Source organism: Babylonia areolata, chromosome 21 (assembly GCF_041734735.1).
Source record: "Babylonia areolata isolate BAREFJ2019XMU chromosome 21, ASM4173473v1, whole genome shotgun sequence".
Classification (NCBI taxonomy): Eukaryota; Metazoa; Mollusca; class Gastropoda; order Neogastropoda; family Buccinidae; genus Babylonia; species Babylonia areolata.
This window is the reverse complement of record NC_134896.1, coordinates 47198-72578: the sequence shown is the minus strand read 5'-3', so window position 1 is coordinate 72578 and position 25381 is coordinate 47198. Positions and strand designations below refer to the sequence as shown.

The window sequence follows — 25381 nt, the reverse complement described above, 5'->3', positions numbered from 1 at the left end:
GTGAGCTCGATCCTATACCAGCCTCGGTCTTTTCCCAGTGTGTCTCACATCTTCTCCCCACAATCAACAATATTGTCAACTCATCCCTTCTCACTGGAACGTTTCCATCCACTTTCAAAGGTCTGAAGAAGCCCAACCTTGATGCAAACATTTTGAAAAACTATCGACCAGTTTCTAATCTTCCATTCCTGTCCAAACTCCTTGAAAAAGCTGTCCTCAAGCAGCTCAACAACCACCTTTGTTTCAACAATCTCATCCACCCATTTCAGTCTGCCTATCGTGCTGACCACAGCACCGAAACCACTCTCCTCCACATTCTGAACAATCTACTGATAGCGTCCGACTCAGGAAAAATTTCCCTTCTTACTCTTCTCGACTTGTTAGCCGCCTTTGACACGATAGACCATTCAATCCTTCTTTCCCGTCTTCATTTTACATTTGGTATCAACGGCACTGTTCTAAACTAGTTCAAATCTTATCTCGCTGATCGATTCCAGTCTGTCATTGTTGATCATTTCTAATCTGAACCCGTTAAAATTGAACATGGAGTCCCAGAGGAATCTGTTTTAGGCCCTGTGCTCTTCACACTGTACACTGCTACTCTCGCTGAAATTATCAACCGCCATAATATCAGTCATCATTCTTATGCTGATGACACTCAACTCCAGAAGAGTGATACCCCTGAAAAATTGTTGTTGCTCTTGCAAGAAACATCCAACTGCTTCCTGGACATTCAAAACTGGATGACTCGAAATAAGTTACAATTGAACGCGGACAAAACTGAAGCAATGATCATAGGAACTAAACAAAAACTGTCTTCCATCACAATTGACACAATCAAACTTGGCAGTATATCCATCCCTCTTTCCACGTCAGTCCGGAACCTCGGTGTTGTCCTTGACAATACACTGTCCATGCAAAAATTTATCAGTCAGACATGTCAGTCCTGCTACTGTCAACTGCGGTGCATCAGTGCCGTCCGGAAATATCTGTCCACTAACGTAACATCTAGACTTGTCGTTTCTCTCATTCTCTCTCGCCTTGACTACTGTAACTCTCAATTGTCTAGTTTGCCTGCTTCATCCATTCAGTCCCTTCAGCGCATACAAAACTCTGCTGCCCGACTCGTCCTCAGAAAGAAAAGATCTGAGCACATCACTCCTCTTTTGCAACATCTCCACTGGCTCCCTGTCTCACACCGAATAAAGTACAAGATCAGCACTCTATGTTATAGATGCATTCACAAAACTGCCCCTTCCTATCTCTGTGGCTGCCTTCACCTCTACACTCCATCTCGCTCACTACAGTCGGCTTCGGATCCACTCTGTTTATGCATACCCAGATTCAAACACTTGACTGTTGGCCGCCGTTCTTTCTCTGTCTCTGGACCTTGCGATTGGAATGAACTTCCTCTTTCGCTTTGTCAAGTCTCCACACTCAGCTCTTTCAAGTCTGGCCTTAAAACCCACCTCTTCCCAAAATAGCCTCCCTTGCCTGCCCTTCCTTGTCTTTAGTTTCTACAGTTTTAGAGTTATGCATGCATGTGAATGACTGGTGCGAAAGCGCTTTGATTTGTCTGCACAAGATTCAGCGCTATATAAATACCATTATTATTATTATTATTACTGTCAAATGTCTCAGTTCTTAGTTGGGTTCATTTTCTATAAGCAACTGTTCCACTTGCGGAACTTCAGTGCATATGGTGTGTGTGTTTTGATGTGTTATTCATTATTTTACATCTTTCCAGTAGGAGTGATGGCCTAGAGGTAACACTGCCTAGGAAGCGAGAGAATCTGAGCATGCTGGTTTGAATCATGGCTCAGCCGCCGATATTTTCTCCCCCTCCACTTGACCTTGAGTGGTGGTCTGGACACTAGTCATTCAGATGAGACAATAAACCGAGGTCCCGTGTGCAGCATGCACTCCGTGCATGTAAAAGAACCCATGGCAACAAAGGGTTGTTCCTGGCAAAATTCTGCAGAAAAATCCACTTCGATAGGGAAACCAAATAAAAATGCACGCAGGAAAAAATACAAAAAAATGGGTGGTGCTGCAGTGTAGTGACGCGCTGACCCTGGGGAGAGCAGCCCAAATTTCACACAGAGAAATCTGTTGTGATAAAAAGAAATATAAATACAAATCCTCTCTGCCCTACATCATCCTAAAAATAGACAATAAAAAAGGAGGGTTGGGGGGGGGGGGGTTGAAAGTTGAGGGGAGATGGTGGTGTAATGAACTGGATATCGGAGAAGTGGCCTCAGTGTATTTTGTGTGTGTGTGTGTGTGTTTGCATGTCTGTCTGTCTGTCTGTGTTTGTGTATAGTGTATTTGTGGTGTTTGCACAGGTTATTATTAAAATGTATTCTCCTTTTTCAGTGCAGTGGTGGTGACAAGGTAAGACAGCCAAGGTGATGTATGGTGTGAAGTGACTGGTCAGGGGTGACAGATGTGCGTCTCTGTCCTCATCACTTGTCATTTCTCTATGTTTATGTGGGTTTTGAGTTTATTGACAGAAAAAGACATTGATATTACAATCGACATACAATGGGAGCTGGATATTGTTCATGTTGTCACCAGTGCTGGTGGTCAGAAAATGACATATATTACAATCGACATACAATGGGAGCTGGATATTGTTTATGTTGTCACCAGTGGTGTTTGAAGGCACTTGGCATCTGTCATGTCAGTAAGCTACCATCCACAAGGTCATTAAGGAAGCTACCCAGATGGAAGGAAAAGTATGGTGCCTTCGCAACTTTGGTGCCACTGCACACAGGTGTCAGCCTGGCAGAAGCCAGCCAATATGGCAGGAAGATGGAGATGGAGTTTCCAGAAATGGAAAGCGAACCCAAGGAACCTAACAAAGTCACCTGTCACAGCAGTTGGATGTGGAGAGCGGTCATCGTGACACAGTCAACAAACAAAAGATGAAGACCTTCACTGATGACTGACAAGTGAACCTCATATCCAAGATGGTGATACTGTTCCTGTGACAGAAGACAGAAAAAAACTGTGCTCATTCTACACACTCTTGTTATACCGTTCTTGTGACAGAAGACAGAAAAAAAACTGTGCTCATTCTACACACTCTTGTTATACCGTTCTTGTGACAGAAGACAGAAAAAAAACTGTGCTCATTCTACACACTCTTGTTTGTTATACTGTTCCTGTGACAGAAGACAGAAAAAAACTGTGCTCATTCTACACACTCTTGTTATACCGTTCTTGTGACAGAAGACAGAAAAAAAACTGTGCTCATTCTACACACTCTTGTTTGTTATACTGTTCCTGTGACAGAAGACAGAAAAAAAACTGTGCTCATTCTACACACTCTTGTTATACCGTTCTTGTGACAGAAGGCAGAAAAAAAACTGTGCTCATTCTACACACTCTTGTTTGTTATACTGTTCTTGTGACAGAAGACAGAAAAAAAACTGTGGCCATTGTACACACTCTTGTTATACTGTTCTTGTGACAGAAGACAGAAAAAAAACTGTGGCCATTGTACACACTCTTGTTTGTTATACTGTTCTTGTGACAGAAGACAGAAAAAAACTGTGGCCATTGTACACACTCTTGTTTGTTATACTGTTCTTGTGACAGAAGACAGAAAAAAAACTGTGGCCATTGTACACACTCTTGTTTGTTATACTGTTCTTGTGACAGAAGACAGAAAAAAAACTGTGCTCATTCTACACACTCTTGTTTGTTATACTGTTCTTGTGACAGAAGACAGAAAAAAAACTGTGGCCATTGTACACACTCTTGTTTGTTATACTGTTCTTGTGACAGAAGACAGAAAAAAAACTGTGGCCATTGTACACACTCTTGTTTGTTATACTGTTCTTGTGACAGAAGACAGAAAAAAAACTGTGGCCATTGTACACACTCTTGTTATACTGTTCTTGTGACAGAAGACAGAAAAAAAACTGTGCTCATTCTACACACTCTTGTTTGTTATACTGTTCTTGTGACAGAAGACAGAAAAAAACTGTGGCCATTGTACACACTCTTGTTTGTTATACTGTTCTTGTGACAGAAGACAGAAAAAAAACTGTGGCCATTGTACACATTCCAATCAGTGATACTGTTGTTGCTGCCAGAAGAGAGATCAAACTGCCCATCCTGCTGGCCAACACCTCTTCCCGGGCCCAGTCTATGGGGAAGGCATAGATGGAAATGCCTGGATAAAACGTGTTGTTCAAAACAATCCGTTGGAAGTAGGAATTAAAATTCATGAAGGGCATCTAAAGCCAAGCCCGAGTCTAAATACAGACTAATAGGGCTGAAATTTAATCCAGCAATTTCACTTGACAACAGTTTGTATGCACAGAAATTTTGAAAGAAAACGGTGCATTTGTTTTTGTTCTGTGCAGCAGTTGACACGAAAGAATATTTTGTGACAGAATGCACCCATTGGAAGTGTATAATGATGATCAAGTTCTGAAAAAAAAAAGATGTTTCACTTAACAAGCAATTCTAGATTTGACAGATTCAGTCAGAAGTGAACTTGAGTATGTGCAGGACATTAAGATAGTCTGTCACCTACCTTTTTTTGTAGCAACACATTATAGTGACTGTATTTTTCAACCAAGTGTATGCTACATGATTACACATGTTAGTTCTGCCCTCCAGACACAACTAAACCAGTGGATTTTCTAGCCAACACACCATCAGGCCGAAGAAACCAAGTACAGATTTCACTCCATGCAGGAGTTGGCAAAATTAATGTCCACATGTGAACAGGGGAACTTATTGGGGAGAGCCCCTTTCTTAAATAAGAACAAAGGTGTTGTCTTGAACAATCTGTGAGAAGTCCAGTCATTTGTTGTCAGACTAAGTTGCCAGGCCGGATGCCATGAATACTGACTTTGCCTCAGCGAAGGTATTGATGTTCAGGGTCTGGATGTTTGGCTTTACACTGGATGCTTGGAAGTGAGTCCACATGAAGTGGGTCCCAGGCTGCAGCAAGAAAGAGATGTGTGCTGACTGATGGACTGGGTGGAAGATAAATCACTGCTCTTCGGTCTCCACCACCCACTGTCTCCAGCAACAAAGAAAGAACATCACTGCTCTTTGGTCTCCACCACCCACTGTCTCCAGCAACAAAGAAAGAACATCACTGCTCTTCGGTCTCCACCACCCACTGTCTCCAGCAACAAAGAAAGAACATCACTGCTCTTCGGTCTCCACCACCCACTGTCTCCAGCAACAAAGAAAGAACATCACTGCTCTTTGGTCTCCACCACCCACTGTCTCCAGCAACAAAGAAAGAACATCACTGCTCTTTGGTCTCCACCACCCACTGTCTCCAGCAACAAAGAAAGAACATCACTGCTCTTCAGTCTCCACCACCCACTGTCTCCAGCAACAAAGAAAGAACATCACTGCTCTTTGGTCTCCACCACCCACTGTCTCCAGCAACAAAGAAAGAACCCAGCCACATCTACTGCTGATCAGACTAATCAGCCAGCAGAAAATGTTTATTATTTTTGTTCACAATGCATCACTTGTTTCACACGGCATGTTCTTTTTCCTAACAGTATTTGTTCATGTTACTGTTTGAAACAGTGCGTATTCAAATGCACGTGTCCAGAATTTGTATTGAATTGAATTCCTTGTGTTTTAATTTGGGGCTATTCACATGTTGGGCAGTTTGAGAACACTTGTGACAGTCCATGTTATTCAACTCCAATGCAGAAAAATAAGAGCAGAAAGTCACAAACATTTTAATGGTGACTCATTTTAATTTCACGATGGGGATGGATGTAAATTGTAATATTTATATTTTTGTATGTGCTATGAGTTTTTTTACTTGAAAAGGCAATTTATGTTACCAACAATTTATGCGTGATGTGACTCTGGATGTTATGTACATTATCACCTGTGTTGTTGGAAGCTGTGTGGCTTTTGTTGAGGTCATTGAATCATGACAAACAGCACAGAAACAAAGGAAATGCAGTGCAGTGCAGTGCAGTGCAAGGCAATAAAATGCAATGCAGAATGTGTGTGTGGTGAATAGTTTGGATCTTGACCTGTGTATGGTGCATGTAAACAGTTTGAGTCATCTACAGTTCGCTAGTAATGTGGTCTATGCAGCGTATGAACAGTTTGGGTCATGTACATACTGTGTTATTAATGCACTTTGTGAACAGTTTTGGTTGTGCACATACTATGATCTATGTGCTGTGTGAACAGTTTGGGTCATGATCTGTGTGTTGTGTGAACAGTTTGGGTCATGATCTGTGTGCTGTGTGAACAGTTTGGGTCATGATCTATTTGTTGTGTGAACAGTTTGGGTAATGATCTGTGTGCTGTGTGAACAGTTTGGGTCATGATCTGTGTGTTGTGTGAACAGTTTGGGTCATGATCTGTGTGTTGTGTGAACAGTTTGGGTCATGATCTGTGTGCTGTGTGAACAGTTTGGGTCATGATCTGTGTGTTGTGTGAACAGTTTGGGTCATGATCTGTGTGCTGTGTGAACAGTTTGGGTCATGATCTGTGTGTTGTGTGAACAGTTTGGGTCATGATCTGTGTGTTGTGTGAACAGTTTGGGTCATGATCTGTGTGCTGTGTGAACAGTTTGGGTCATGATCTGTGTGTTGTGTGAACAGTTTGGGTCATGATCTGTGTGCTGTGTGAACAGTTTGAGTCATGATCTGTGTGCTGTGTGAACAGTTTGGGTCATGATCTGTGTGCTGTGTGAACAGTTTGAGTCATGATCTATTTGTTGTGTGAACAGTTTGGGTAATGATCTGTGTGCTGTGTGAACAGTTTGGGTCATGATCTGTGTGCTGTGTGAACAGTTTGGGTCATGATCTGTGTGCTGTGTGAACAGTTTGGGTCATGATCTATTTGTTGTGTGAACAGTTTGGGTCATGATCTATTTGTTGTGTGAACAGTTTGGGTCATGATCTATTTGTTGTGTGAACAGTTTGGGTCATGATCTGCGTGCTGTGTGAACAGTTTGGGTCATGATCTGTGTGCTGTGTGAACAGTTTGGGTCATGATCTGTGTGCTGTGTCAACTGTTTGGGTCATGATCTGTGTGCTGTGTCAACTGTTTGGGTCATGATCTGTGTGCTGTGTCAACTGTTTGGGTCATGATCTGTGTGCTGTGTCAACAGTTTGGGTCATGATCTGTGTGCTGTGTCAACAGTTTGGGTCATGATCTGTGTGCTGTGTCAACAGTTTGGGTCATGATCTGTGTGTTGTGTCAACAGTTTGGGTCATGATCTATGTGCTGTGTCAACAGTTTGGGTTGGGGGTGAAACCTGATGACGACAACCCCCGTGTGCCTGTCATGAGCTGGAACACCTGTGCCTTCACCATCATGTCTTTCGGTCAGTACACGCCTCTGTGTGTGTTGTGTGTCCAGTCAGTAATTATACCTACTTCGGTTTGTTGCTTGTGAGTGTTTTATGATGTGTAAGTGATGCACATTACTTCTTTTTAGCAGTTAATGAATGTATTTATCAACATGTTTTTTCTTTGTGGTGTTCTTACATAATCAGTGTGTGCAGGGAATATATTGAGTTCGATGAGCTTGCTGTATTAACACTGAATTGGAGAGAGAGAGGGGGAGGGGATGAAAGGGTAGGGGACAGGGGGGGGGGGGGTAGGTGGTAGGTACAGTGCTAGTGTGTTGGGTGGTGGAAGCCAGAAAGGGAAAGAGAAAAGGAATGGAGTGAGTTCAGTCTGGTATTTCTGACTGTGCTGTTATGTACATTTCTTTTCACTCACTCTGGAAGGAGTGAGTTCAGTCTGGTATTTCTGACTGTGCTGTTATGCACATTTCTTTTCACTCACTCTGGAAGGAGTGAGTACAGTCTGGTATTTCTGACTGTGCTGTTATGTACATTTCTTTTCACTCACTCTGGAAGGAGTGAGTTCAGTCTGGTATTTCTGACTGTGCTGTTATGCACATTTCTTTTCACTCACTCTGGAAGGAGTGAGTTCAGTCTGGTATTTCTGACTGTGCTGTTATGCACATTTCTTTTCACTCACTCTGGAAGGAGTGAGTTCAGTCTGGTATTTCTGACTGTGCTGTTATGTACATTTCTTTTCACTCACTCTGGAAGGAGTGAGTTCACTCTGATATGTCTTACTGTGCTGTTATGTGGTGTGTGTCTATCGAGATCGATGATGACCATCGTTGTCATCCAGCTGGGGGATGGGGGCATGGTGGTGGTGGGGGGGGGGGGGGATGCTCATGAATCTATCTGTGAATGCGCAGATGGCTGAATAGTCCAATCTGCGCACGAAATGTTCGCTGACAGTTGGGGCAGACAAAGACAGGCATACCATTGTCAGGGAGCTTGTTTGCCTGTGACTTTCTGGCCTGCCTCTTCTGAACAGCTGCAGCAGTCCTGTTGGCCTCGCACAACTTGGCGCCTTTGTGCACAGCAGCGCACCATTTGTCACGGTCCACTGCAGATTCCTCCCAGGAGTCAGGGTTGATATCAAACGCTTTCAGAGAGACTTTCAGAGTATCTCTGAAGTGCTTCTTCTGACCTCCGTGTGATCTCTTCCCTTGTTGCAGCTCGCCATAGAAGAGCCTTTTGGGCAGCCGATGGTCTGGCATGCGCGCCACGTGTCCAGCCCAGCGAAGCTGGGACTGCATCAGGATGGTGAAGATGCTGGGAAGGGTGGCTTTTGCGAGCACCTCTGTGTCAGGGGTCTTGTCTTGCCACTTGATGTTCAGTAGCTTCCTGAGGCATGTTGTGTGGAAGTGGTTCAGCTTCTTGGCATGTCGTTGGTACACTGTCCAAGTTTCGCAGGCGTACAGTAGTGTGGGGAGAACTACTGCTCTGTAGACCTTTAGTTTGGTCTCAAGACCAATGCCTCTTCTGTTCCAGACATTTGCACTGAGTCTACCAAAAGTTGCGCTTGCTCTTGCAATCCTGACATTCACTTCATCGTCGATGGTCGCATTTTGTGACAGTGTGCTGCCAAGGTATGTGAACCGCTCCACCGCACTGAGTCTCTGACCGTTGACTGTAATGTTGGGCTCAATGTGGGGTTTCCCTGGGGCTGGCTGATGGAGAACTTCAGTTTTCCTCGTGCTGATGGTAAGGCCGAAGTTCCTGCTGGCAGTGGCAAACTTGTCGACGCTGAGTTGCATGTCAGCTTCAGATCCAGCGTTGAGGGCACAATCATCAGCAAACAAAAAGTCTCTGATGATGTCTGTCATGACCTTCGTTTTTGCTTGAAGCCTTCTGAGGTTAAACAGCTTGCCATCTGTTCGGTACTTTAGGCCGATTCCAACATCGCCATCTCTGAAGGCATCAGTAAGCATTGCAGAAAACATGAGGCTGAACAGTGTTGGAGCCAGGACGCAGCCTTGCTTGACACCATTTGTGACAGGAAAAGGAGCAGATGTTTCGCCATTGTCCTGGACTCGAGCCTGCATGCCTTCATGGAATTGGCTGACCAAGGAAATAAATTTCCGAGGGCATCCGTACTTAGCCATGATCTTCCACAGTCCCTCTCTACTCACGGTGTTGAAGGCCTTAGTGAGGTCGACATAGGTGGAGAACAGATCAGCATTTTGCTCCTGACATTTCTCTTGCAGCTGCCTTGCAGCAAACATCATGTCGGTGGTTCCGCGCTCTTTCCGTAATCCACATTGGCTCTCAGGCAAATGACCTTGGTCAAGGTGTGCTGTGAGGCGGTTTAGTAGGATCCTGGCAAGTATCTTGCCTGCAATGGAGAGCAAGGAAATGCCCCAATGGTTATCACAGGCTTGCCGGTTCCCCTTTCGCTTGTACAAGTGAATGATAGATGTATCTTTGAAATCCTGGGGGATCGTCTCTTCTTTCCACATGAGTGAGTACAGCTGATGGAGCTTCTCAGTCAGCACAGTGCCTCCATCCTTGTAGACCTCTGCTGGTATGGAGTCTGAGCCAGGTGCTTTGCCACTGGATAGCAGACGGATTGCTTTCTGGGTCTCAAGAAGTGTTGGCGGATCGTCCAGTGCTTCGTTGATGGGGACTTGTGGGAGACAGTCTATGGCTTCATCATTTATGGAGGAAGGGCGATTTAAGACACTGTTGAAGTGCTCAGCCCAGCGTTTGAGAATTTTCTCCTTCTCGGTGATCAAGGTATTCCCATCTGCACTGAGGAGGGGGGATGATCCTTAGGATGTGGGGCTGTAGACTTCTTTTAAGGCATCATAGAACCTCTTCATATCGTGCTTGTCAGCATATCCCTGGATCTCATCAGCTTTGTCACTCAGCCACTTATCCTGCATCTGGCGTAACTTTTGCTGAACAGTCCTGCGGATGGCATTGTACGCATCCTTTTTTTGATGTGGACTTTGGGTTGCTCAGGTAGGCTTGATGCAGACGGTGTTTTTCATCCAGAAGCTGCTTGATTACATCACAGTTTTCATCAAACCAGTCTTTATGCTTTCTGGTCATGGGTCACAGGGTCTCTGAAGCTGTACTATAGATCAGCTCGCGCAGGGTCCTCCAGTCAGCCTCCACATTCTGGTTATCCAGAGAGGCGAATTCCAGACGATCTTCCAGCAGCTCCACAAAGGTCTGTTTGATGGTGATGTTTTTCAGCTTAGTGATGTTGAGCCGTTTTGGAGCCTTCTGGCCTTGGGGGTGTCTCTTGGGCTGGATTCGAATATTCAGCTTCGAGACTACAAGGCGATGGTCTGTCCAACACTTGGCGCCGCACATGGTCTTTGTCACACATACATCTTGCCTATCCCTTTTCCTGACAATGACATAATCGATGAGATGCCAATGCTTTGAGCGAGGGTGCATCCATGACGTCCTGTTACAGGTAGGGAGGCAGAAAACTGTGTTGGTTATCAGCAGTTCATGCTCTGCTCTGCACAGGTCTGAAGCAAAAGCAATCCATTTGGGTTGCAGTGGCCCACGCCGTGCTTTCCAATCACTCCATCCCAGGAGATGTAGTCAGAGCCAACTCTAGCATTGAAGTCAACAAAAATGATGAGCTTGTCTGCTTTAGGGATAGCAGCAATGACAGAGTGAAGGTCCTAATAGAACTTCGCCTTCACTTCATCCGGGTTGGTCATGGTTGGGGCGTAGGCACTGACAATGGTGAGGTGCTTCTGGCCAGATGCCAGTGGGAGTTTCATGGTCATAAGCCTATCGTTGACTCCCTTTGGGATTCCAGCTAGCTTGCTGACAAGTGCTGTTTTTACTGCAAAACCAACGCCAGCCTCACGTCGCTCTTTGCTTCCTCGTCCACTCCAGAAGAAGGTGTAACCAGATCCCTGTTCACAGAGCTCGCCTTCGCCTGCAAGCCGAGTCTCACTCAAGGCTGCGATGTCGATGTTGTATCTGGCGAGTTCGGATGCAACTAGTGCTGTTCTCCTTTGGGGTCTGTCTGCGTTATCTCTGTCCAGGAGAGTCCGTATGTTCCAAGCACCAATGGTGAGAGGAACGATCCTTGTTGTTTTTTTTTTCTTTCTCTTTGTTTCGACCGCTGATGTAGGGTCCCCGCCAGCCGCGGTATGCTGGATGGGCAATATGGAGCAGGCAATTTTTAGGGCACCTTTTCTAGCCCCTTCCTCATGCCAGGGAGGTGAGCAGTGCATTCCTAAAGAGGGCTGCTCAGACGCTCAGATGGCTGCCGAGCTTCATCGCTGCTCCTGTCAATGAAGAACGACCCTATGGCCTGAGCCGCCTGCGTGCAAGTCTGCGGCTGCGACTGCCAGTGTACCCACACCTGTCGTTTCGTTGCTCGCCTGTCGCCACAGGACTTGGGGGTGATGAAATGATGAAGGATGAAAGGTCAATAAGGATGACTGATGACTTGCGTGATGAGTTTGTTTAAAGTGAAGAGGAGTTGCGCAACATCAACCTCACTCTCTCGTCCAGGTCCACCAATTTCCAGTGGCAAGACTAAGTCGAGACGACTGGAGGATGAGCACGGATGCAGTGGATGACCAAGATATCCTTTTGGTGTCTCATCTTGCTCTCTGCACTCCACAGTGCGTTGCTGTAACCGCCTTCCTCTCCGTTGAACCGATAGGTTTCTTCCGCAGATTCTGCCGGATCCAGACTTCACATGCATGGGTAGACACACCCTGGGGACCAACTGCGTGTGGCATGCACACAGCACGGTGGAGCTAGATGGCCGTCAGTGGCTCTCCTGAGCCGACGCCCTTTTATGGATCTCGTTTTTAATTCCATAAAGGTGTCTAGCCACCCGCCTCACCAGTCCTGGAAGGGAGCGGTGGGAGTGCCGGTTTAGTCGCCGGCAATCCGACCCTGAACAGGTTGTACTGGATTTCAGGTTACCAGTAGCAGATCTAATGACCTGACCTGACCTTAATGTACATTTCTTTTAACTCACTCTGGAAGGAGTGAGTTCAGTCTGATATTTCGTACTGTGCTGTTATGCACATTTCTTTTAACTCACTCTGGAAGGAGTGAGTTCAGTCTGATATTTCTGACTGTGCTGTTATGTACATTTCTTTTAACTCACTCTGGACGATAGGCCCCAGTTGAGGCCATACTGTTCGCAACTTTCAGATAAAGGAGCCAGATCGGGGCTTGAGATAGTTTTGAATTTTTTGAGAGGCACCTAATTTGCATAAGGCGTTATAACTATAAGCTAGGAATTTGTTTACTGACCTTTCCATTCTCCACTGTGACCAGTAAATGCAGAGTGTGTTGCTGTGCTGGTGAGCAGGAGAGTTATTCTCTAGGTGACTGGTTCTTGAGAACAGTGAGTATCAACAGTGGCATCTGACCCAGTTCTTCTTAGTCACAAGGCAGACAACAGAATTAAATGAATGGGCTTTATCCATTTCAAACTCTGTTTGCTTTCCTGGATTCATTTTCAAGTCATCACTGTTTGCAAATTTCAAACAAAAAATAAGAATACTTTGATTATCTGACTGGATGATAGCATGAGAAGGGAGGAAGTTTGATATTTTGTCCTCATCTAGCTCATTATGTTACTGATCAGTTTGGAATTTTTCATTCATAAATTCAAACATCAGGTTTTTGGCTGTTGTTGTTTCTTACCCAAACAGATGGGCCGTCTGTGGGGGGGGGGGGGGGGGGGGGGGGAGTCACGGGAGGTAACTGGCAGAGTTAAATGTTTGTAAAGAAAGACACTTTTCTATGACTTACGGACAATTTGAGTTGTGTGTCTTGTGTGCTGACCGACAGAGCAAGACCTGAGCGGGGAGAACCAGGGCATCTTTGGGTCGCTGACGGAGCGACAGAGCTTTCTGCTGGGGTCGCTGGTTCGATTCGCAGCCACCATCAGCCACTTTGTCTCCACCGACATCATGCGGGAACACTGCGTCAAACTGCTGTCCTGTGAGTGACTGACTGGGGTTCGCTTCTGGGATAGTGGAAGTGGTGGTGTTTGTGTTTCCTTTGCTGTTTGTGTAGCTGTTAACTTTTTTCTTTTTTTTTTTTTTTTTACTGTGGTTGTATTATTTGTGGTTGTGTTATTTGTGGGAGCAAATGACTGACTTTTTAAAATAACTTAAAAAAAAAAAAAATCACCAGCCTTACCAAAAAAATCAGGAAAATCATAATTTTGCTCAAAAGTATATGAGTAAATGTTTTACTGTATTCAATGGGTGGATATGGTTTTTAACTATTCAAAATATTTGCCATTGTGACAGTGGTGATGAATTAGAGTTTCTGTCCCTATAGTTTTAATGATGACTGAAAATTGTCCCCCATGTCAGTAGTTTTCATTGGGAGTTATGTCCCATGCACAGTGCTGATTCGGGAGAAGGTGGAGAGTCTGGTGTATGAAGCGTAGTGGTACCTCTGGATAGTGCTGTGTGAGATTTGTGCCCCCAGCACAGTGCTGATCAGTGAAAGTTGTGCCTTCTGTGTCAGTGGTGATCAGTGAGTGTTATTTCCCCTGTGCAGTGCTGATCAGTGAAAGTTGTGCCTTCTGTGTCAGTGGTGATCAGTGAAAGTTGTGCCTTCTGTGTCAGTGGTGATCAGTGAAAGTTGTGCCTTCTGTGTCAGTGGTGATCAGTGAAAGTTGTGCCTTCTGTGTCAGTGGTGATCAGTGGGTGTTATTTCCCCTGTGCAGTGCTGATCAGTGAAAGTTGTGCCTTCTGTGTCAGTGGTGATCAGTGAGTGTTATTTCCCCTGTGCAGTGCTGATCAGTGAAAGTTGTGCCTTCTGTGTCAGTGGTGATCAGTGAAAGTTGTTACTTCTGTGTCAGTGCTGATCAGTGAAAGTTGTGCCTTCTGTGTCAGTGGTGATCAGTGAAAGTTGTGCCTTCTGTGTCAGTGGTGATCAGTGAAAGTTGTTACTTCTGTGTCAGTGGTGATCAGTGAAAGTTGTGCCTTCTGTGTCAGTGGTGATCAGTGAAAGTTGTTACTTCTGTGTCAGTGGTGATCAGTGAAAGTTGTGCCTTCTGTGTCAGTGGTGATCAGTGAAAGTTGTGCCTTCTGTGTCAGTGGTGATCAGTGGGTGTTATTTCCCCTGTGCAGTGCTGATCAGTGAGAGTCCCATTGTGTCAGTGCACAGTGCTGATCAGTGAAGAGCTGTGTTCTTGGTACAGTGATGATTGAACAGCTGTGTCCCCTGCACAGTGCTGCTGATGAGTGAAAGAGTTTTGTCCCCTGCACAGTGCTGATTAGTGAAGAGCTGTGTCCTCAGTCGAGTGAACAGCTGTGTCCTCAGTTCATTGCTGTTGATGTTTAAAGAGTTGTGTCCCCTGCACAGTGCTGCTGATGAGTGAAAGAGTTGTGTCCCCTGCACAGTGCTGCTGATGAGTGAAAGAGTTGTGTCCCCTTTCACAGTGCTGATCCCGGAGAAGGTGGAGAGCCTGGTGTACGAGGCGGAGTGTTTCCTTGACGTGGACCTGGTCCACTTCCTGGTGGCCCTCACCATGACGCTGCCCGCCCTACACACCGGCGCCACCGCCACCGGCACCAGCACCGCCACTGCCACCGCCACCACCATGCTGCCCTCTGGTGGCCTCAATGACCAGCATGCCCTGCGCCTTGTCTTCATCCTTCACCTTGTCCAGGTCATGCTGACCTATGATGCCCCACCTCAAGGTTTGTCAACCTGTGTGTGTGTGTAGTTTTTATGTGTGTGTGTGTGTGTGTGTGTGTGTGAGTGAGAGAAAAGATATTTGTGTGTTTGTAAAGATGTGCACTAGTGAAGTTGTTTGACTCTGTGTGAGTGTATGTGTGTGTGTGTGTGTAAAGATATCTGTGTGTGTGTGTGATCAGAGTCGATGGAGATGGAGGAGGAAGCGGAAGGGGAGGGCACTGCACTGCTGGAGATCTACAAAAGTCTACGTTCTGATGCTGGGTACGTTCCCTTTGTTCTCAGACCACTCTGCCTGTGCCCACACCACTGAACACTTAAACCCCTGACTGCAAAGAAAACGCTCTGTAAAACTGCTGGAAGTATCGTTCAGATGTAACCCAGTGCATCACGACAGTCATGTAATCCCCCGTGTTTCAAAGGTGTAACACTATAGTCAGGTAATGCCAAGTGTTACTGGTGTTACAGTAAACACTAAAGCCTGGTAACACCCTGTTTTACAAAGGTGTGATACGATGTAGCACAAGTGTGTTAATGAAGTATAGCATTGTAATGCTGGTCAGGTAATGCTATATGCTACTGATGTGTAACAGTCAGGTAACACCTTGTGTTGCAGAGGTATAACTACTGTCAAGTAACACTATACGCTACATAGGTGTAACGCTACTGTTAGGTAACACCCTGTGTTGTAGTGGTGTAAGGGTGTAGCTCTGCAGTCCAGGTAACACCCTGTGTAACAGAGGTGTAACACCATGTAACACAACAGGCAGATAATGCCCTGTGTTACAGAGGTGTAACAACACTACAGTCAGGTAATGCCCTGTGTTACAGAGGTGTAACAACACTACAGTCAGGTAATGCCCTGTGTTACAGAGGTGTAACAACACTGCAGTCAGCTAACACCCTGTGTTACAGAGGTGTAACAACACTACAGTCAGCTAACACCCTGTGTTACAGAGGTGTAACAACACTACAGTCAGCTAACACCCTGTGTTACAGAGGTGTAACAACACTACAGTCAGCTAACACCCTGTGTTACAGAGGTGTAACAACACTACAGTCAGCTAACACCCTGTGTTACAGAGGTGTAACAACACTACAGTCAGCTAACACCCTGTGTTACAGAGGTGTAACAACACTACAGTCAGCTAACACCCTGTGTTACAGAGGTGTAACAACACTGCAGTCAGCTAACACCCTGTGTTACAGAGGTGTAACAACACTGCAGTCAGCTAACACCCTGTGTTACAGAGGTGTAACAACACTACAGTCAGCTAACACCCTGTGTTACAGAGGTGTAACAACACTACAGTCAGCTAACACCCTGTGTTACAGAGGTGTAACAACACTACAGTCAGCTAACACCCTGTGTTACAGAGGTGTAACAACACTACAGTCAGCTAACACCCTGTGTTACAGAGGTGTAACAACACTACAGTCAGCTAACACCCTGTGTTACAGAGGTGTAACAACACTACAGTCAGCTAACACCCTGTGTTACAGAGGTGTAACAACACTACAGTCAGCTAACACCCTGTGTTACAGAGGTGTAACAACACTACAGTCAGCTAACACCCTGTGTTACAGAGGTGTAACAACACTACAGTCAGCTAACACCCTGTGTGATAGAGGTGTAACAACTTGTAACACAACAGTCAGATATTGTTGACTGAGTTGTTATATCGCTGAGTCATGACATTGTAACTCTTCAGTAAGGCAATGCCCTGTGTTGCAGACTTCAGTGCACAGAGATGCCGTCATGTTGGCAGCTGTTGAGCCATGTAAGGGAGGCCACCCTGCCTTTTCTACGCTGTGCTGCTCTCTTCTACCACTATTTGACAGGAGTGGTGGCCCCTGTCTCCCTGCATGGTGAGTCCACCGGCCTCCTGACTGGCCCATATTTCCATTTGTACACATCTGCAGGTGTGTGTGTGTGTCATTTTGTGTGTGTGTGTTTATTTGTGTGTGCTGTGTGTCATGTGTGTAATTTGTGTTACATGTCTGTGATTTGTGTTATGTGTGTTTATTTTATTTTATTTTTACATTTGTACATGTCTACAGGTGTGTGTGTCATCTTGTGTGTGTGTGTGTGATGTTACATTTGAGTGTGATGTGTGTTATGTGTGTGTAATATGTTATATGTCTGTGATATGTGTTATGAGTGTTATTTATTTATTTAATTAATTTTCATTTTATTACTTTTTTTTTAAGTGAAGCAGATTTCACATTGGGAGTAAAAACCCTGGTCTGTGTGTGTGTGTGTGTGTGTGTGTGTGTGTGTGTGTGTGAGAGAGAGAGAAAGAGAGAGAGAGATAAAATCTACATACCATAAAGTTTGGTCTATTGAGCGCACTGGTATATAAGCTGCACCCACTAACTTTTGGAAAAAATTGAACTTTATACATACATAAGCCACACCGGTTTATAAGCCACACTTATTTCCGGTACCGGAACACATACTGATACTAAAGAAAAGCTGTCGATTCTGTAGGTTATGAAATAAATACAAGCATGAACAACACAAAGAAAAGCAAGCAAAAACACTGCGAGTGCTGCCAAAAGATAATAAATAAACACAACGAAAATAATATCCATAATTTAGGGATAGTCACATTTATTCAATGTCATCCTGCTCACTGAATCCACTAAAATCTTCGTCTTAGTGTCCGAGTTGAAAAGAACCAGCACAGCTTCCTCCGCCATCTTGTCACTGACTTCAGCCTCGCTTTCACTTCATGAACATGAAGGTGGAGGTCGCTGCTGGTTCGTCGCTTGCACTGTCGTCTGCTAGGTCGATTGCCTTTAATTTGAAGGCTGCATCATAGGCATTTCGTTGCGTTTTCGGCATGATGAGTCTGTACACTTGAGCAGAGTAGAACTGAATGCAGATCTGAAGGCTTTAATGTGTGCGGATTTGATTTATAAAATGTGAACAGTTAGCACACTATTGTGAAACTCATCCAAAAATTCATGGACAGAAATCATAATTTTGGTGAGTTGAAGGGCAGCTAAGAATAGACGAGAACGTGACACTCCCGGGATCGTTAAAATCCGCAAATAAGCCGCATCATTGTATAAGCTGCAGAGGTTGAAGCTGGGGTAAAAAGTCGCGGCTTATAGACCGAACTTTACGGTATGTGTGTGATATGTGCTGTGTATGTGTGTGGTGTTATACATATGTATGATGTGATATGGTAAAAACAGAAATCTCTATGAGTGTGATGGAAAAGATGTTTGTGTATGTGTGTGGTGTTATACATGTGTATGATGTGATATGGTAAAAACAAATCTCTATGAGTGTGATGGAAAAGATGTTTGTGTATGTGTGTGTGCAGAACGAGGCAGCAATGAGTTCAGTCACCTGTGTAACTACCTGGCACTACCCAAAGACATGAGCACTTTGTTCACCGCACAGCACACCCAGGCAATGGTCAAAAGGTATGCTTCTCTCCCCTGTACCCCCTCCCACCCTCCCGTCTCCCTCTCTCCCTCAGTCCTCTTCCATCTCCCTCATCCTCACTGTCAGGTTGCAGACTCTGTATCGGAAAGTGGCTGTGGTGGCCTAACAGTTAGAGAGCTGGATTCTAGCCATTTTCCCAAGCCAAAACCCGGACACTGAACTCAGGAAGCACTGGCTTCATAGGGGTGGGATGATGATGACATTGATGATAGTGATTTGATGTGTTGTGATGATGATGATAATGACTGTTGATAATGATGATACTGATGACAGTTGATGATGATGATGATAATTATAATAAAGATGATAACTGGGTATTTATCATATGTTGATGATGATGATTATGATGACAGTTGATGATAATGAAGACAGTTGATGATGATGATGATGATGATGATGACAGTGATGACGCTGCCTGTGTTGACAGTTGGTGCTGCAGTCGCACGGTACGGGAGCGGCTGTCGGCCAGTGGCGCCAGGCTGATGAAGTACCCTCGCCCCACCCATCGCCTCATCCCACTCCCCGCTGACTACAGCGAGCTTATCAACGAGGCTTCCCAGTTCAAGTGAGTTGTGTTCCTTTGTGAGTCTCCCAGTTCAAGTGAGTTGTGTTCCTTATTGAGTCTCCCAGTTCAAGTGAGTTGTGTTCCTTTGTGAGTCTTCCAGTTCAAGTGAGCCATGTCTCTTACTGAGTCTCCCAGTTTGAGTCATGTCCCTTATTGAGTCTTCCAGTTCAAGTGAGTTGTGTTCCTTTGTGAGTCTCCCAGTTCAAGTGAGTTGTGTTCCTTATTGAGTCTCCCAGTTTGAGTCATGTCCCTTATTGAGTCTTCCAGTTCAAGTGAGTCATGTCCCTTACTGAGTTTCCCGGTTTGAGTAATGTCCCTTATTGAGCCTTCCAGTTCAAGTGAGTCGTGTTCCGTACTGAGTCTCCCAGTTTAGGTGAGTCGAGTCCCTTCCTGAGTCTCCCAGTTTGAGTTGTGTCCCTTCCGTTACTGAGCCTTCCAGTTCAAGTGAGTCGTGTTCCGTACTGAGTCTCCCAGTTTAGGTGAGTCGAGTCCCTTCCTGAGTCTCCCAGTTTGAGTTGTGTCCCTTACTGAGTCTTCCAGTTCAAGTGAGTCGTGTCCCTTACTGAGTCTTCCAGTTCAAGTGAGTCGTGTCCCTTACTGAATCTTCCAGTTCAAGTGAGTCGTGTCCATTACTGAGTCTCCCAGTTTGAGTCATGTCCTTTATTGAGTCTTCCAGTTCAAATGAGTCATGTCCCTTATTGAGTCTTCCAGTTCAAGTGAGTCATGTCCCTTACTGAGTCTTCCAGTTCAAGTGAGTCGTGTCCCTTATTGAGTCTTCCAGTTCAAGTGAGTCGTGTCCATTACTGAGTCTCCCAGTTTGAGTCATGTCCCTTATTGAGTCTTCCAGTTCAAGTGAGTCGTGTCCCTTACTGAGTCTTCCAGTTCAAGTGAGTCATGTCCCTTACTGAGTCTCCCAGTTTGAGTCATGTCCCTTATTGAGTCTTCCAGTTCAAGTGAGTCGTGTCCCTTACTGAGTCTCCCAGTTTGAGTCATGTCCCTTATTGAGTCTTCCAGTTCAAGTGAGTCGTGTCCCTTATTGAGTCTTCCAGTTCAAGTGAGTCATGTCCCTTATTGAGTCTTCCAGTTCAAGTGAGTCATGTCCCTTATTGAGTCTTCCAGTTCAAGTGAGTCATGTCCCTTATTGAGTCTTCCAGTTCAAGTGAGTCGTGTCCCTTATTGAGTCTTCCAGTTCAAGTGAGTCATGTCCCTTATTGAGTCTTCCAGTTCAAGTGAGTCGTGTCCCTTATTGAGTCTTCCAGTTCAAGTGAGTCGTGTCCCTTCCTGTGTGCCCAGCATCAGTGGCTGCAGTGTGGGTCCCTGGAGGGTCAAAGGGCACTGCAATGACTGCTGTGGTGTCCACCACTTGCTGGCTTTCCAAACAGGTGTACAGAGAATACTTTGTTTTGCAGCACATGTATGTACAACGTACATACACAATACACGCACATGTGTGTGTATGCTAGAGGACAGTAACTTTACAGTAGAATGCAGTATAATACAGTACAGTCACACAATACAGTAACAGTTGACTCAGTTTTGGCAGGCCATCTGGCTATATTGTGTGTGTCAAAGACGTTGATGTATAATGTTTCTGTGCCCCTAGGGGGTAACATGAAGTAAACTTCTTGCCTTGCCTTGCTTGCATGGTTTGATGCCTTGGTCCATATGAGCAGGTGAAATAGTGTAAAATTTGCATGCTGTTGGTGAGTGAGAAAAGGGTCTTGATGCAAATATTAGTGCACCTCTGAACACTCTTCTTAGTTTTATCTGATATCACTTAATTATACTGCACAGCTGTAATGTTCCGTTTCACTTTCTAAACTTTGAACGTTCATTTACAGACTCTTGCTACTTTCTGTGTCAGTTAGCAGTCTTGCTGCTACACAATGACAGTACCTTAACGTCTGTTGTTGAGCAACGATAGTAAACAGCTTGTGGGGACAGATGAGCATGAAACGTTTGCTCCGCTGTCCCTGCCGTTGTGGAGGAAAATGAAGAGGAGGGTGGTGGTGACATGTCCTTGGTGTGCCCTGTGACAGGTGCCCCAAGTCTGAGGGTGATGACAGCCGGGCACCGACCCGCTGCCTGGTGTGTGGCGTCATGCTGTGCTCGCAGAGTTACTGCTGCCAGACCGACATTGATGGAACCACTGTTGGCGCCGCCACTCAGCACGCCTGCTCCTGTGGGGCCGGAACCGGCATCTTCCTCAGGTGGGTACACATGGTAATAACACCTTCTTCAGGTGGTTACAGGTGTTAGTGTCCATCTTCTCAGGTGGGTAAAGGTATTAATTCCATCTTCCTCAGGTGGGTACAGGTGCTAATTCCATTTTCATCAGGTGGGTACAATGGTAATTACATTTCCCTCAGGTGGGTAAAGGTGGTAATTCCATTTTCCTCAGGTGGGTACAGGTGGTAATTCCATTTTCCTCAGGTGGGTACAGGTGCTAATGAACATCTTCCTCAGGTGGGTACAGGTGTTAATTCCATTACAGGTGGTAATTCCATCTTCCTCAGGTGGGTACAGGTGTTAATTCCATCTTGCTCAAGTGGGTACAGGTGTTAATTCCATTACAGGTGGTAATTTCATCTTCCTCAGATGGGTACAGGTGTTAATTCCATTACAGGTGGTAATTCCATCTTCCTCAGATGGGTACAGGTGTTATTCCATTACAGGTGGTAATTTCATCTTCCTCAGGTGGGTACATGTGTTAATTCCATTACAGGTGGTAATTCCATCTTCCTCAGATGGGTACAGGTGGTAATTCCATCTTCCTCAAGTGGGTACAGGTGTTAATTCCATTACAGGTGGTAATTTCATCTTCCTCAGGTGGGTACAGGTGTTAATTCCATTACAGGTGGTAATTCCATCTTCTTCAGGTGGGTACAGGTGTTATTCCATCTTCCTCAGGTGGGTACAGGTGTAAATTCCATCTTCCTCAGGTGGGTACAGGTGTTAATTCCATTACAGGTGGTAATTTCATCTTCCTCTGATGGGTACAGGTGTTAATTCCATTACAGGTGGTAATTCCATCTTCCTCAGATGGGTACAGGTGTTATTCCATTACAGGTGGTAATTTCATCTTCCTCAGGTGGGTACATGTGTTAATTCCATTACAGGTGGTAATTCCATCTTCCTCAGATGGGTACAGGTGTAAATTCCATCTTCCTCAGGTGGGTACAGGTGTTAATTCCATTACAGGTGGTAATTTCATCTTCCTCTGATGGGTACAGGTGTTAATTCCATTACAGGTGGTAATTCCATCTTCCTCAGATGGGTACAGGTGTTATTCCATTACAGGTGGTAATTTCATCTTCCTCAGGTGGGTACATGTGTTAATTCCATTACAGGTGGTAATTCCATCTTCCTCAGATGGGTACAGGTGGTAATTCCATCTTCCTCAAATGGGTACAGGTGTTAATTCCATTACAGGTGGTAATTTCATCTTCCTCAGGTGGGTACAAGTGTTAATTCCATTACAGGTGGTAATTCCATCTTCCTCAGGTGGGTACAGGTGTAAATTCCATTACAGGTGGTAATTTCATCTTCCTCAGATGGGTACAGGTGTTAATTCCATTACAGGTGGTAATTTCATCTTCCTCAAGTGGGTACAGGTGTAAATTCCATTACAGGTGGTAATTTCATCTTCCTCAGATGGGTACAGGTGTTAATTCCATTACAGGTGGTAATTTCATCTTCCTCAGATGGGTACAGGTGTTAATTCCATTACAGGTGGTAATTCCATCTTCCTCAGATGGGTACAGGTGTTATTCCATTACAGGTGGTAATTTCATCTTCCTCAGGTGGGTACAGGTGTTAATTCCATTACAGGTGGTAATTCCATCTTCCTCAGATGGGTACAGGTGGTAATTCCATCTTCCTCAAGTGGGTACAGGTGTTAATTCCATTACAGGTGGTAATTTCATCTTCCTCAGGTGGGTACAGGTGTTAATTCCATTACAGGTGGTAATTCCATCTTCCTCAGGTGGGTACAGGTGTTATTCCATCTTCCTCAGATGGGTACAGGTGGTAATTCCATCTTGCTCAAGTGTGTACAGGTGTTAATTCCATTACAGGTGGTAATTCCATCTTCCTCAGGTGGGTACAGGTGTTATTCCATTACAGGTGGTAATTCCATCTTCCTCAGGTGGGTACAGGTGTTAATTCCAATACAGGTAGTAATTTCATCTTCCTCAGGTGGGTACAAGTGTTAATTCCAATACAGGTAGTAATTTTATCTTCCTCAAGTGGGTACAGGTGTTAATTCCAATACAGGTGGTAATTTCATCTTCCTCAGGTGGGTACAGGTGTTAATTCCAATACAGGTAGTAATTTCATCTTCCTCAGGTGGGTACAGGTGTTAATTCCATCTTCCTGAGGTGGGTACAGGTAGTAATTCCATTACAGGTGTTAATTTCATCTTCCTCAGATGGGTACAGGTGTAAATCTGTATAAAAAAAAAGAAAAAAAAGTCCTTTGATAGGCAAACATATTTGCAGACAGAAGAAACAAAACAAAAATGGGGGTGTGGTGGTGGTGGTGGTGGTGGTGGTGGTGGTGCTGCAGTGTAGTGATGTGTTTTCCCTTGGCACAGCAGCCTTTGTTTCACACAGAGAAATCTGTTGTGACAATGAAGTAAATCAGTTCAATGCAATGCAGTACAATGCAAAACTGTACAATACATTACAGTGCAGTGCTAATACAGTGCAATACAGTACAGTACAATACAATACAATATACATGTCTGTGTGTGTGCGTGTGTGTCAGGGTGCGGGACTGTCAGATACTGCTGCTGTCAGGGAAGACCAAGGGATGTCTATGTGTGTGTGTGTGTGTGTGTGTGAGGGTGCGGGACTGTCAGATACTGCTGCTGTAAGGGAAGACCAAGGGATGTCTGCGTGTGTGTGTGTGTGTGTGTGTGTGTCAGGGTGCAGGACTGTCAGATACTGCTGCTGTCAGGGAAGACCAAGGGATGTCTGTGTGTGTGTGTGTGTGTGTGTGTGTGTCAGGGTGCGGGACTGTCAGATACTGTGGCTGTCAGGGAAGACCAAGGGATGTCTGTGTGTGTGTGTGTGTGTGTGTGTGTGTGTGTCAGGGTGCGGGACTGTCAGATACTGTGGCTGTCAGGGAAGACCAAGGGATGTCTGTGTGTGTGTGTGTGTGTGTGTGGGTGCGGGACTGTCAGATACTGTGGCTGTCAGGGAAGACCAAGGGATGTGTGTGTGTGTGTGTGTGTGAGGGTGCGGGACTGTCAGATACTACTGCTGTCAGGGAAGACCAAGGGATGTCTGTGTGTGTGTGTGTGTGAGGGTGCGGGACTGTCAGATACTGCTGCTGTCAGGGAAGACCAAGGGATGTCTGTGTGTGTGTGTGTGTGTGTGTGTGTCAGGGTGCGGGAGTGTCAGATACTGCTGCTGTCAGGGAAGACCAAGGGATGTCTGTGTGTGTGTATGTGTCAGGGTGCGGGAGTGTCAGATACTGCTGCTGTCAGGGAAGACCAAGGGATGTCTCTGTGTGTGTGTGTGTCAGGGTGCGGGACTGTCAGATACTGCTGCTGTCAGGGAAGACCAAGGGATGTCTGTGTGTGTGTGTGTGTGTCAGGGTGCGGGAGTGTCAGATACTGCTGCTGTCAGGGAAGACCAAGGGATGTCTGTGTGTGTGTGTGTGTCAGGGTGCGGGACTGTCAGATACTGCTGCTGTCAGGGAAGACCAAGGGATGTCTGTGTGTGTGTGTGTGTGTGTGTGTGTGTCAGGGTGCGGGACTGTCAGATACTGTGGCTGTCAGGGACCACCAAGGGATGTCTGTGTGTGTGTGTGTGTGTGTGTGTGTGTGTGTCAGGGTGCGGGACTGTCAGATACTGTGGCTGTCAGGGAAGACCAAGGGATGTCTGTGTGTGTGTGTGTGTGTGGGTGCGGGACTGTCAGATACTGTGGCTGTCAGGGAAGACCAAGGGATGTGTGTGTGTGTGTGTGTGAGGGTGCGGGACTGTCAGATACTACTGCTGTCAGGGAAGACCAAGGGATGTCTGTGTGTGTGTGTGTGTGAGGGTGCGGGACTGTCAGATACTGCTGCTGTCAGGGAAGACCAAGGGATGTCTGTGTGTGTGTGTGTGTGTGTGTGTGTCAGGGTGCGGGAGTGTGAGATACTGCTGCTGTCAGGGAAGACCAAGGGATGTCTGTGTGTGTGTATGTGTCAGGGTGCGGGAGTGTCAGATACTGCTGCTGTCAGGGAAGACCAAGGGATGTCTCTGTGTGTGTGTGTGTCAGGGTGCGGGACTGTCAGATACTGCTGCTGTCAGGGAAGACCAAGGGATGTCTGTGTGTGTGTGTG

General features: G+C 45.6%; 1 protein-coding gene across 6 annotated transcripts in view; it reads left to right on the top strand.

Annotated features, from left to right (window-relative positions):
• LOC143296708 (E3 ubiquitin-protein ligase UBR2-like) overlaps nt 1–25381 on the top strand; it is a 185529-nt gene that overhangs the window by 144912 nt on the left and 15236 nt on the right. For all 6 annotated transcript variants that reach the window (XR_013057156.1, XM_076608759.1, XM_076608757.1 and 3 more), the window contains 8 exons: nt 7255–7342; nt 13160–13312; nt 14770–15030; nt 15208–15289; nt 16761–16894; nt 18361–18463; nt 18913–19050; nt 21090–21260. Coding sequence is in view for 5 of the 6 variants with exons in the window: in XM_076608759.1 (XP_076464874.1) it covers nt 7255–7342; nt 13160–13312; nt 14770–15030; nt 15208–15289; nt 16761–16894; nt 18361–18463; nt 18913–19050; nt 21090–21260 (1130 nt within the window). In the remaining variant the exon portion in view is untranslated. The remainder of the gene's footprint in view (nt 1–7254; nt 7343–13159; nt 13313–14769; nt 15031–15207; nt 15290–16760; nt 16895–18360; nt 18464–18912; nt 19051–21089; nt 21261–25381) is intronic.